General features: G+C 37.2%; 1 protein-coding gene across 1 annotated transcript in view; it reads left to right on the forward strand.

The window, feature by feature from the left end:
- The window catches only part of SEL1L2 (SEL1L2 adaptor subunit of SYVN1 ubiquitin ligase), a gene marked incomplete at both ends in the record, with an annotated part of 111,175 nt that overhangs the window by 40,104 nt on the left and 58,191 nt on the right, over positions 1–12,880 (forward strand). The window contains one exon of the mRNA XM_082856803.1: positions 12,549–12,651. Coding sequence (XP_082712929.1) covers positions 12,549–12,651 — 103 coding nt within the window. The remainder of the gene's footprint in view (positions 1–12,548; positions 12,652–12,880) is intronic.

Genomic DNA, 12,880 nt, shown 5'->3' on the forward strand with positions numbered 1-12,880 from the left:
GAGATAAGGAGGGACACTATATTGTGATCAAAGGATCAATCCAAGAAGAAGCTATAACAATTATAAATGTTTATGCACCCAACATAGGAGCACCTCAATACATAAGGCAAATGCTAACAACCATGAAAGGAGAAATCAACAGTAGCACAATAATAGTAGGGGACTTTAACACCCCACTTACACCAATGGAGAGATCATCCAAACAGAAAATAAATAAGGAAACACAAGCTTTAAATGATACAATAGACCAGATACATTTAATTGATATTTATAGAATATTCCACCCAGAAGTGGCAGAATACACTTTCTTCTCAAGTGCACATGGAACCTTCTCCAGGATTGATCACATCTTGGGTCACAAATCAAGCCTCAGAAAACTTAAGAAAATTGAAATCGTATCAAGCATCATTTCTGACCACAACGCTATGAAATTGAAAATCAATTACAGGAAAAAACTGTAAAAAACCACAAATACATGGAGGGTAAACAGGGCTGTACTAAATAACCAAGAGATCACTGAAGAAATCAAAGAAGAAATTTTAAAAATGCATAGAAACAAATGACAATGAAAACACGATGACGCAAAACCTATGGGATGCAGCAAAAGCAGTTCTAAGAGGGAAGTTTATAGCAATTAAGTCTCACCTCAAGAAACAAGAAAAATCTCAAATAAACAATCTAACCCTACAATTAAAACAACTAGAGAAAGAAGAACAAAAAAAACCCAAAGTCAGTAGAAGGAAAGAAATCATAAAGACCAGAGCAGAAATAAATGAAATAAAAATAAAAACAATAGCAAAGATCAATAAAACTAAAACTGGTTCTTTGAGAATATAAACAAAACTGATAAACCCTTAGCCAGACTCATCAAGAAAAAAGGGGAGAGGATGCAAATCAATAAAATTAGAAATGAAAAAGGATAAATCACAACAGACACTGCAGAAATACAAAGGATTATAAGAGACTACTACAAGCAACTCTGTGCCAATAAAATGGACAACCTGGAAGAAATGGAGAAATTCTTAGAAAGGTATAACCTTCCAAAACTTAACCAGGAAGAAATCTAAAATATGAACAGACCAATCACAAGTAATGAAATTGAAACTGTGATTAAAAATCTTGCAACAGGGCTTCCCTGGTGGCACAGTGGTTGAGAGTCCGCCTGCTGATGCAGTGGACACGGGTTTGTGCCCCGGTCCGGGAGGATCCCACATGCCATGGAGTGGCTGGGCCCATGAGCCATGGCCACTGAGCCTGCACGTCTGGAGCCTGTGCTCCTCAATGGGAGAGGCCACAACAGTGAGAGGCCTGCGTACCGCAAAAAAAAACAAAAAAATCTTCCAACAAACAAAAGTCCAGGACCAGATGGCTTCACAGGTGAATTCTATCAAACATATAGAGAAGAGCTAGCACCTATCCTTCTCAAACTCTTCCAAAAAATTGCAGAGGGAGAAACACTCCCAAATTCATTCTACGAAGCCACCATCACCCGGATACCAAAACCAGAAAAAGATATCACAAAAGTAGAAAATTATAGACCAATATCACTGATGAACTTAGATGCAAAAATCCTGAACAAAATAATAACAAACAGAATCCAACAGCACATTAAAAGGATCATACACCATGATCAAGTGGGATTTATCCCAGGGATGCAAGGTTTCTTCAATATACGCAAATCAATCAATGTGATACACCATATTAAAAAATTAAGGAATAAAAACCATATGATCATCTGAATAGATGCAGAGAAAGCTTTTGACAAAATTCAACACCGATTTATGATAAAAACTCTCCAGAAAGTGGGCATAGAGGGAACCTACCTCAACTTAATAAAGGCCATATATGACAAACCCACCACAAGCATCATACTCGATGGTGAAAAACTGAAAGCATTTCCACTAAGATCAGGAACAAGACAAGAATGTCCAGTCTCACCACTCTTACTCAGCATAGTTTTGGAAGTCCTGGTCAGAGCAATCGGAGAAGAAAAGGAAATAAAGGGAATACAAATTGGAAAAGAAGAAGTAAAACTGTCACTGTTTGCAGATGGCATGATACTATGCATAGAAAATCCTAAAGATGCCACCAGAAAACCACTAGAACTAATCAATGAATTTGGTAAGGTTTCAGTATACAAAGTTAATGCACAAAAAGCTCTGGCATTCCTATACAGCAACAACAAAAAATCAAAGAGAGAAATTAAGGAAACACTCCCATTTACCATTGCAACAAAAAGAATAAAATACCTAGGAATAAACCTGCCTAAGGAGGTGAAAGACTTGTACTCAGAAAACTACAAAACACTGATGAACGAAATCAAAGATGACATAAACAGATGGAGAAATATGCCATGTTCTTGGATTGGAAGAATCAGTATTGTGAAAATGACTATACTACCCAAAGCAATCTACAGATTGAATGCAATCCCTATCAAACTACCAATGGTATTCTTCACAGAATTAGGACAAAAGATTTTACAATTCGTATAGAAACACAAAAGACCCTGAATAGCCAAAGCAATCTTGAGAAAGAAAAACAGTTGGAGGAATCAGGCTCCCTGACTTCAAACTATACCTCAAAGCCACAGTAATCAAGACAGTATGGTACTGGCACAAAAACAGAAATGTAGATGAATGGTATAGGATAGAATGCCCAGATAAACCCACACACATATGAGCACCCAATTTATGACAAAGGAGGCAAGAACATTCAATGGAGAAAAGATAGCCTCTTCAATGAGTGGTGCTGGGAAAGTATAAACAGATTATACACAGACCATTGATTATCATTTGGATGAAGATTAACATAAGATCCCATCCCCACCTCATATACAAAAATTCCAGTTTTATTAAAGACCTAAATGTGATTATCAAAACTTTAATAATTTTAGAAGAAATTATGTTATTGGCATAAGAAAGGGGTCTTAGAAAACATAAAAATAAAACCATAATGGCAAAATTCATAAATTTGACTACCTGAAAAAATTTTAATTTGAATATATATTTTTTATTATAACATAAAAAAAAGCCTAACAGGCTGGAAAAAACAACAAATATAGTCAACAAAGAATTAATATTTGGTTATATAAAGAACACCTACAAATCAACATGAAAACCAAATAGAAAAGGAACAAAGGATACAAATAGGCAATTCTTTATTTTTAGATTTATTTTTTATTGAGGTAACATTGGTTTATAACATTATATAAGGGGACTGGGGACTTCCCTGGTGGTCCAGTGGTTAAGACTTCACCTTCCAATGCAGGGGATGTAGGTTCAATCCCTGGTCAGGAAGCTAAGATCCCACATGCCTCGCAGCCCAAAAACCAAAACATAAAACAGAAGCAGTATTGTAACAAATTCAGTAAAGACTTTAAAAAAATGGTCCATATCCAAAAAAAACTTTAAAACATTATATAAGTTTCATATATATAACATTATACTTCTGCTTCTGAATATACTACAGTGTGCTCACCATCAAAAATTTAGTTTCTAACCATCACCTTACAGTTGGCCCTCTTTATGCATTTTGCCCTTCTCTCCCCCACTTCCCTTCTGTTAACCATTACTCTGTTCTCTATATCTATGTGTTTGTTTTGGTTTGGTTTGGTTTGTTCATTTATTTTTTATTTGTTTTTCATATTCCACATATTAGTGAAATCATATGGTATTTGTCTTTCTTCATCTGATTTATTTCACTTAGCATAATACCCTCAAGGTTCATCCATGTTTCATCTTTTTTGATGATAGCTGAGTAGTATTTCATTTTGTGTGTGTGTGTGTGTGTGTATATGTGTGTGTACCGCATATATATGTATATGTATGTGTGTATATATATATATATATATATATATAAAACATCTTCTTTATCCATTCATCTATTGATGGGCACTTAGGTTGTCTCCATACCTTGGCTATTGTAAGTAATGAAGTGATGAATACAGGGGTGCACATATCTTTTCAAGTTAGTGTTTTCAAATTCTTTGGATAAATACCCAGAAGTGGAATTGCTAGATCACATGGTAGTTCCATTCTTAATTTTTTGAGGAATCTTCATACTATTTTCCATAGTGGCTGCACCAATTTACATTTCCAACAGTGTATAAGGTTTCCCTTTTCTCCACATCCTCACCAACATTTATTTCTTGCCTTTTTGATGATAGCCATTCTAACAGGTGTGAGGTAATATCCCATTTTCCTAAAAGGTGAAAACAACCAAAGGCCAATAATTATACTTAACTTCATTAGTAATTGCAGAAACAAATTCAATAGCAAAGATTAATTATTTGACACAGATTAGCAAAACTAAAAGGTCAGATAGCCCCATGAGTGATCCAGAATGTGAAGAAACAAGAACCCTTGTACATCACTAGTGAGAGCATAAGTTTTGTCCAACCTCTTTAAACAGCAATATGGTAATATTTAGTAAAGTTTAAGATGCATATATCCCATACTTGGCACATGTACTTTTAGATAAATTCTCACACATCTGTAGAAGGAAATGTGCATGAGGATTTTTATTGTAGAATTGGTTTTGTAACACAGAAGTGGAAAAACCTAATGTGCATGGAATGAGTAGGATAAATAATGAAGCAATGAATACATAAAGTGGATTATACATACAAAGAATTTTAAGCAGACAGTTGGTGCTGTTAAAATGAATGAATGAAACTTGCTTGACTCAAGATGAATAAATCTCAAAAAGTGAAAAACCGGGCTTCCCTGGTGGCAAAGTGGTTGAGAGTCCATCTGCCGATGCAGGGGACACGGGTTCGTGCCCCGGTCCGGGAAGATCCCACATGCCGCGGAGCGGCTAGGCCCGTGAGCCATGGCCGCTGAACCTGCGCGTCCGGAGCCTGTGCTCCGCAATGGGAGAGGCCACAACAGTGAGAGGCCCACGTACTGCAAAAAAAAAAAGTGAAAAACCTAGTTGCAAAAGTATATACAGTATGATGCTATTTATACAAAGTATAGAAATAATATTGGGTACATATACGTAGTAAAATAGCTACATAGCAACTTCAGGACAATAACCCCTCTGAAGAGGGAACAAGGAGAAAGGATGCTGGGAGGAGGCTTGGGTGTTTCTGTACATTCTGTTTCCTTAGAGTTGATACTTAAAACAAATAAGGCAAAATGTCACCATCTGTTAACCTGTGTGTGTAAGGGGGGAGGGTTATAGTGTGTTTCACTTTCTGGATTTTTTTTTAGATGTTTGAAATATTTCATGGTTAATTTTTTAAGGAAGAAAAATGGAAATTAGCATCACTTGACACAAATAGAATTTACAGGTGAATATACATTAAATATATTAACTATCAAAGTATTAAAGTTTGTGTGTGTACTTCTTAAAATTATCTTATGTACCCTTTGGGAAACAGTGATCTAAGGTGTTACAAATTAGCAAGTGCAGCTAAGTGTCAACCCAGCCACTTTCAGCAGGCACTCTTGCCCACCCCAGAGGACATGGGTACAGCATGTCACCATCTTTCCCTTGCCCCTGCTCCCACTCATTACTGAAAGTCTTCCTATTATCCAAGGCCTCCCACAAGCACTGTCTTCTTACATAATCTTGTCCAAACCAACCAGACTAGGCATTGTCAGGTATGCCTAATGATGCTCTGAATCATCAAGACCAGGTTACACCATGCTCATTATCTTCTGTTGGGGAAGGTGGAAAAATATACTGTATCCTTTTTAGACAGATTTCCATCAGAAAACAGTCAAAATAAAAAGGGATATGACTCATCTAATGGGGAAAATGATTTATATGAAACATATTTTTCAATAATGTCAGATAAATGAAGTATTACTATAAATAAACAACTTTAAAATATTTATAACAAATTATAATAAGTTTATTTTTTAAATATATTTAAATTTTTTTTATTTTTTCAAATTGTTCATCATTTGATAGTAACTTTGCATTTAACACATGAGTCTGCATATTGTGTAGCTCTAAGAAGTAGTATGAGCACAGACTCTGGAGTCAGACTGCCTAGATTTGAATCCTTGTCTACTGGGTACCAGCTATATGACCTTAGGTAGGTTACTTAACCTCTCTGTGCCTACATCACCTCATCTGTAAAATGGGAATGATATGGCGCCTTCCTTTTACAGTCAGTGAGAAAATTGCCTTGGGACCCAAGTGCTTTATAAATATTAGCTCCTATTTATAACTATAACTATAGATATATATTATTTTTGATTCTTCACTTGTTTTATAACCCATATTTCTTTCTGCTAAATTAAGAGTTTTAGATTGTGATTTGTATCTGTCAGAATCCCTCTTATTTCAAGCTTTGCTTAATACATATTTAAAGAGAAAAAAATTTTTTTTCTACTGATAATTTGTCTACCATTTCTAAGAAATACCACTGGAGGTATTGATATCTGAGGACAATAATCTGGGGACAGAATGAATAAACTTGACTGTTGTAAATATCTGTGCTCTATTCAAGTGTATTTGAGTTGATCGCATCTTTATCTGACTAAACTCTGCTGAGTCATTCTTTCTTGGATGGAATGTTATTTTTAGAAATGGATCGTTATTCTCCCTCCTTATCTTAGATTGTATCTTTCTAGCAGACATTAAGGGCAAATGTGAAGAGCTCTTCTGATGCATTATTCAGAAAATCAGAAACTGAAGTTGGTTTATATTAAAGACAATTAAAATTAGATAGATACAGTGTCTGTGGAGGCAAGATTTTCTGCAGGGCAAAGATTTTCCCATTTTGTCTTTTTGTGTCATTTTAATGGTGAAAGCACCTGATTTTTAGTCAGACTAAAAGATATTCATCTCCTTTAACTCTCAGTGACAAAACATTCTTTTAACTCTCAGTGATCCTTTATGTGGTTCACAACGTAACTATAATTTGAGATTCAAAATAATGAATTCATTATTCTTTTCCCTTTTATTTTTCTAGATAATTTAGATGGTATTTATATACTTAAATTTAAGTGCTAAAGTTCTAGATTTTCTGGTGAAACATACAAGAAAGTGAGGAATGCAGGCTAGGGCAAGGAAAGGAGCTGAGCAAAGATAAGAGTTTCAGAAGTTTAGGGCTTTGAAGAACGAATTGCCCTGGAGGATTGCCCCCTTTGTATAGGCAAGGGGGCTGGGCTTTTTTACTCCCACATCAATCAGCCAATGGCTATAGGCCACCAGCACCTTGGAGGGTTAAATATATATGTTGAAAGACCTTGCCTTACTTGTTGAACCTCCTTGACTCCAATCAACTTGTCTCTATTCAAACTCCAAAACAATTGTCTCTGATCAGAGCCATCCTCCTGCCACTTCTATTCTCTCTCTTTCTCCTACCAAACCTGCCTTCACCTTCACAATGACCTCAGTTCCCTCCTCTCTCTCCTTCTTCACCCCTGTGTCCGCTCTCCTCAGTATCGCTTACTTCCGTAGCCAGCTTTGACTGCATGACCAGCCGTGACACTCAAGCTCTCATTCTTCAAGATACACTGCCCCCCAGTTCATTTGCATAGACTGTTTCCTCCAAATGGAACACCAGTTTCATCTTCTTGGCCTGACAAATTCCTACCTACGTTTTAAGAACTATCTAAAGTGCCATTTCATCTGTGAAGATTTCTTTATTTCACAAAGCCAGAGTAAGGGGCATGAAATGGGTGGGCATTTGCTGTTTGTGGGCTTCCCATCACCCATTTTACCCTTCTCACCATCCCAATTTCCTCTGAGGAATTAGATCTTCCCCAATGGATACATTTTTATAGGAAGGTAATGAGAAACCTTGTTTTCCCTGCTGACCCATCAGATTCATCATGGAGTCTTCCTCAACAGAGAGAGGAAGGTCCTAAAAGGATTGGATTCTAGTCCATCCCAGTAGCAATGTCTGCCTCTGCTTCCAGAGATACTTTGATTCCTGATCAACCCCATTGAGTCTATGAACCTCCTAATAAGTTTCTTTGGCTTAAGTCAATCATATTTGGTTTCTGTTGCTTACAAACAAAGAAGCCTCCTTTACTCCCACAGTGCCTTCTTATGTAGTGCCTACCACGTGGCCTTGTAATTTTTGGTAAACATGTTTGTCTCCACCAGGCTAAGACACAATATCTAGCATTGTGTCTAACACATGGTGAGTATCAGTTCATACCTATTAAATGAACGAGTAAACGTATGAATGACAGAGAACAAGTTGTCTCCAGCTTTCCTTCTTCTCGTTAATATCTGAAACAAGCAGGTGGGCCATTTTTGTTCTAAAGATTTGCTTCTAGTCATTATGAACAAGAGGATTCTGCACGAATTCCACAATGGCAAATGACAGGAATTAAGAAATAGACTTGATTAGAGAATTTTACAACTGAAGTATGAGCAGGATAAGGCATAGATTCCCATTTCTCCCACCATCTCACAGAAAGGTAATCTGAGTCCAAGTATTTCTGGACATATGCAAGGTCTACCTACTACACTGTACTTTGAGTACAATCATGAGAAAGTGACTTTGTCAGACGTGAGCTACTTGGGCATCCAGCTGCCTGGGAAAGTCAGATGTCCAGCACCTGGAAACCTTGGGGGGCCATGGGAAATTTCAGTCCCTCTTGCTTTTAGAAGGTAGCCACTGATCTGATCAGAAACTGAGTTTGGGGCATCCTTTCTCACAGGGAGAAGGGACAGCTTGTTTTCCTTGTGATTTGGAGTTGGCATCAGTATTAGTTTGCTATGGCTGCCATAACAAAATACCATAGGCAAGGTGGCTTACACAGCAGAAATTTATTTTCTTACAGTTCTGGAGGCTGGAAGTCCATGATCAAGGTGTTTGCAGGGTTGGTTTCATTCTAAGGCTTCTTTCCTTGGCTTACAAAGGGTCACCTTCTCAATGTGTCCTTACATGATCTTTTTCTGTGCCCGCATGCTCCTGGTGTTTCTTCTGCTTATAAGGATACCTGTCGTATTGGATTAGGGCCCCAACCTAATGGCCTCATTTAATCACTTCTTTAAAGACCTTATCTCCAAATAAGGTTACATTCTGAGGTACTGGGGGTTGGGACTTCAATATATGAATTTTGAAGGACACAATTCAGCCCATAACAGTCCCCAAGTTAGATAGGGAGTAATGATAATAAGACTGCAGAAGTAATAAAGTATCTAGAACTCTCTACAAATTATATCTCTGACAAACCCTGAAATACAAACTCATCTAGTTGGAGCACTTTCCACAATTACTGCTGCCTTAAATACTTCTCTAGCACACCTATTCTCCCTTTTATTCCTGATGCTCATCCCCACCACTTCTCAGTCACCTTAGAGCCCCTACCAGTACAAAACAGTTGGCCATTCAAAGGACTTCAGAGTCATGAAGGTCTTTTACATCAACTTCAGAATGGTCTCCTCAAATCCACAAATCATTTCCTGACTGTAATTTTCCCCAAATTTTGAAATCATTAAACCATAAAAAGAAAATCAAAGTGTTGTCAAGATAACTTTTTCTGATAATTGAGCCCTCTTGTGTTAAAGAAAACTTGTATTTTAATACATTTGGAAAACCAAAAAGAAAATTACACGTAAAGGTAAAAGCCATGGCTAGAAATCTGTAGTGGTAAATCATTTCTCATATGTATATGGATGCAGAGTCAACCTTTCAAAATTTATTCTCACTCTTTGAAAGCATGTTAATAGGAGCAATTGCTATTCCAAACACAGATGAGTAGATTTTTCCCATTATTTTTCCTCTTTAATCATAAGTATAGGTAATATACAACCCAAAGCAGAAGTCAGACACAAAACTTGTCTGGTGTTACTAAATTGATTGGATAACTTGAAGCATTCAAAATAGTTGTAAACTGACTTTTAAGTTTGTTGTGTTTGGGTTTGTTTTTTAATTTACAAAAGAAAGTGCACAACTCTGATATCTTGTCAGGAAGAAGAAAAACAAGAACCACTTTAAAAGTTCTTTGTTGTCTTGTTAATGAGGCATCAAATCCCAGAATGCCTCTCCTTTAAAATGACTTCAGCAATCTTCAGAAAGAAAAACGGAGCTGGAGGAATCAGGCTCCTGGACTTCAGACTATACTACAAAACTACAGTAATCAAGACAGTATGGTGCTGGCACAAAAATAGAAATATAGATCAATGGAACAGGATAGAAAGCCCAGAGATAAACCCACGCACATATGGTCACCTTATTTTTGATAAAAGAGGCAAGAATATACAATGGAGACAAGGCAGCCTCTTCAATAAGTGGTGCTGGGAAAACTGGAGAGCTACTTGTAAAAGAATGAAATTACAACACTCCTTAACACCATACACAAAAATAAACTCCAAATGGATTAAAGACCTAAATGTAAGGCCAGACACTATAAAAATAGTAGAGGAAAACATAGGAAGAACACTCTATGACATACATCACAGCAAGATCCTTTTTGACCCACCTCCTAGAGAAATGGAAATCAAAACAAAAATAAACAAATGGGACCTAATGAAACTTAAAAGCTTTTGCACAGCAAAGGAAACCATAAACAAGAAGAAAAGACAACCCTCAGAATGGGAGAAAATATTTGCAAACGAAGCAACTGACAAAGGATTAACCTCCAAAATTTACAAGCAGCTCATGCAACTCAATATCAAAAAAAAAAAACAACCCCAATCCAAAAATGGGCAGAAGAGCTAAATAGACATTTCTCCAAAGAAGATATACAGATTGCCGACAAACACATGAAAGAATGCTCAACATCACTAATCATTAGAGAAATGCAAATCAAAACTACAATGAGGTATCACCTCACACCAGTCAGAATGGCCATCATCAAAAAATCTACAAACAATAAATGCTGGAGAGGGTGTGGAGAAAAGGGAACCCTCTTGCACTATTGGTGGAAATGTAAATTGATAGAGCCATTATGGAGAACAGTATGGAGGTTCCTTAAAAAACTAAAAACAGAACTACCATATGACCCAGCAATCCCACTACTGGACATATACCCTGAGAAAACCATAATTCAAAAAGAGTCATGTACCACAATGTTCATTGCAGCTCTATTTACAATAGCCAGGACATGGAAGCAACCTAAGTGTCCATTAACAGATGAATGGATAAAGAAAATGTGGCACGTATATACAATGGGATATTGCACAGCCATAAAAAGAAATGAAATTGAGTTATTTATAGTGAGTTGGATGGACCTAGATTCTGTCGTACAGAGTGAAGTAAGTCAGAAAGAGAAAATCAAATATTGTATGCTAACACATATATATGGAATCCAAAAATCAAAAAAGGTTCTGAAGAACCTAGGGACAGGACGGGAATAAAGACACAGACGTAGAGAATGGACTTGAGGACACGGGGAGGGGGAAGGGTAAGCTGGGACGAAAGTGAGAGAGTGGCATGGACTTATATATACTACCAAACGTAAAATAGATAGCTAGTGGGAAGCAGCCACATAGCACAGGGAGATTAGCTTGGTGCTTTGTGACCACCTAGAGAGGTGGGAGGGAGACACAAGAGGGAGGAGATATGGAGACATATGTATAGCTGATTCACTTTGTTATAAAGCAGAAACTAACAAACCATTGTAAAGCAATTATACTCCAATAAAGATGTTAAAAAAAATAATAAAATAAAATGACTTCAGATGTGGTTCACCTAATCAGAGGTTTCAGTGAGTGTCATAATGGACTTCAAGAGGCACTGTGATACTATGGAGAGGTGTGTGTGTGTGTGTGTGTTTGTGTGTATGTGCGTGTGTGTGTGTGTTGGGGTGGGGGCTCTAAAGCAGACTCTCCTTCTAAACAGCTTTCCCCATATGTAAACCGGTGCTATGTTTTGAAAATTGTGAATTGTTATATAAATGTTTTAAAATATTATTATTGTAGCAGGTAAATTCCTGTTTCCTTATTTTCCTTAAATGCTATAAAATTTACTCTGAGTCTCCATCCCACAAGGCAAATTATTGTTGATACTCTCTCTGTGTGTCTTCTCCAAGGTCCAAAGTGTGTCTTGGCACACGTACTCTGCCCTCTTATTCCTGATGCTCATCCCCAACAGTTCTCAGGCTAGAAAGGTCTGAGAAAGGTTCTGGGGAGGAGGGGGGAGCCTTGGGCAGAGCAAAATTTTCAGGAAGATTCTCTCTTCCAATCCTAGGTACACAATGGTCATCTTGGAGATGCCCAATCATAAGATTGCTCATGAAATCTTAAGGTTCAGACAAGGGATCTGAGAGCTGAGAGCCTGGTGTCTAAGATCCAGCCTGTAGAATATACCAGGCAACCCCTTCCCTTAGAGGCCTTGCTTCCTGTCTTCTGCTTACAGGACTTTGTACCCTCTTCCCACACCTGGAACACCTCTCTCCCTCCTACCATCAGAAACATCTGTCTGTCTCCTCTACCCTCCAAGACCTTTCACAAAAGAGAGGAAGAGAGTACTTTTGTAGGCAGCTTCTACCATCTGACCAAAGGTGAGGTGATCTTGAAATGCAGAAGTTAGAAAATGAGAGAGAACCCCAAACTAATATTCAAGCACATTATTTTTAAAATATAAAACACAAAAATAATGCTATTTGTCCTTGTTTGTCCATATACAGTAAAAAAGAAAACAAAGAAAATTTTCACAGATGAAGGAGACCAGCTTTTTAAGATGGGCATCAAGATCCTCCAGCAGTCTAAAAGCCGAAAACAAAAAGCAGAGTAAGTCCATCCAGCTACTTAAGCCAAGTTCAATTTCCAGGTTGAGAAAAAGGAACAATCCAAAATCTAATTTGTCATTAAAAGCTTACTGGTATAACAAGTAAGCTTATTTGTCTGTAAGCTTTTGTTTTTAAAAGGATCAAATGGTGTTTAAAGAATCCTACAAATTATCCAGCCTACAAATGGAAGGACAATGTGTGAAATTGCGGTCCCTACACATTAAATGAAA

This window comes from Leucopleurus acutus (genome assembly GCF_964270905.1).
Source record: "Leucopleurus acutus genome assembly, chromosome: 16".
NCBI lineage: Eukaryota > Metazoa > Chordata > Mammalia > Artiodactyla > Delphinidae > Leucopleurus > Leucopleurus acutus.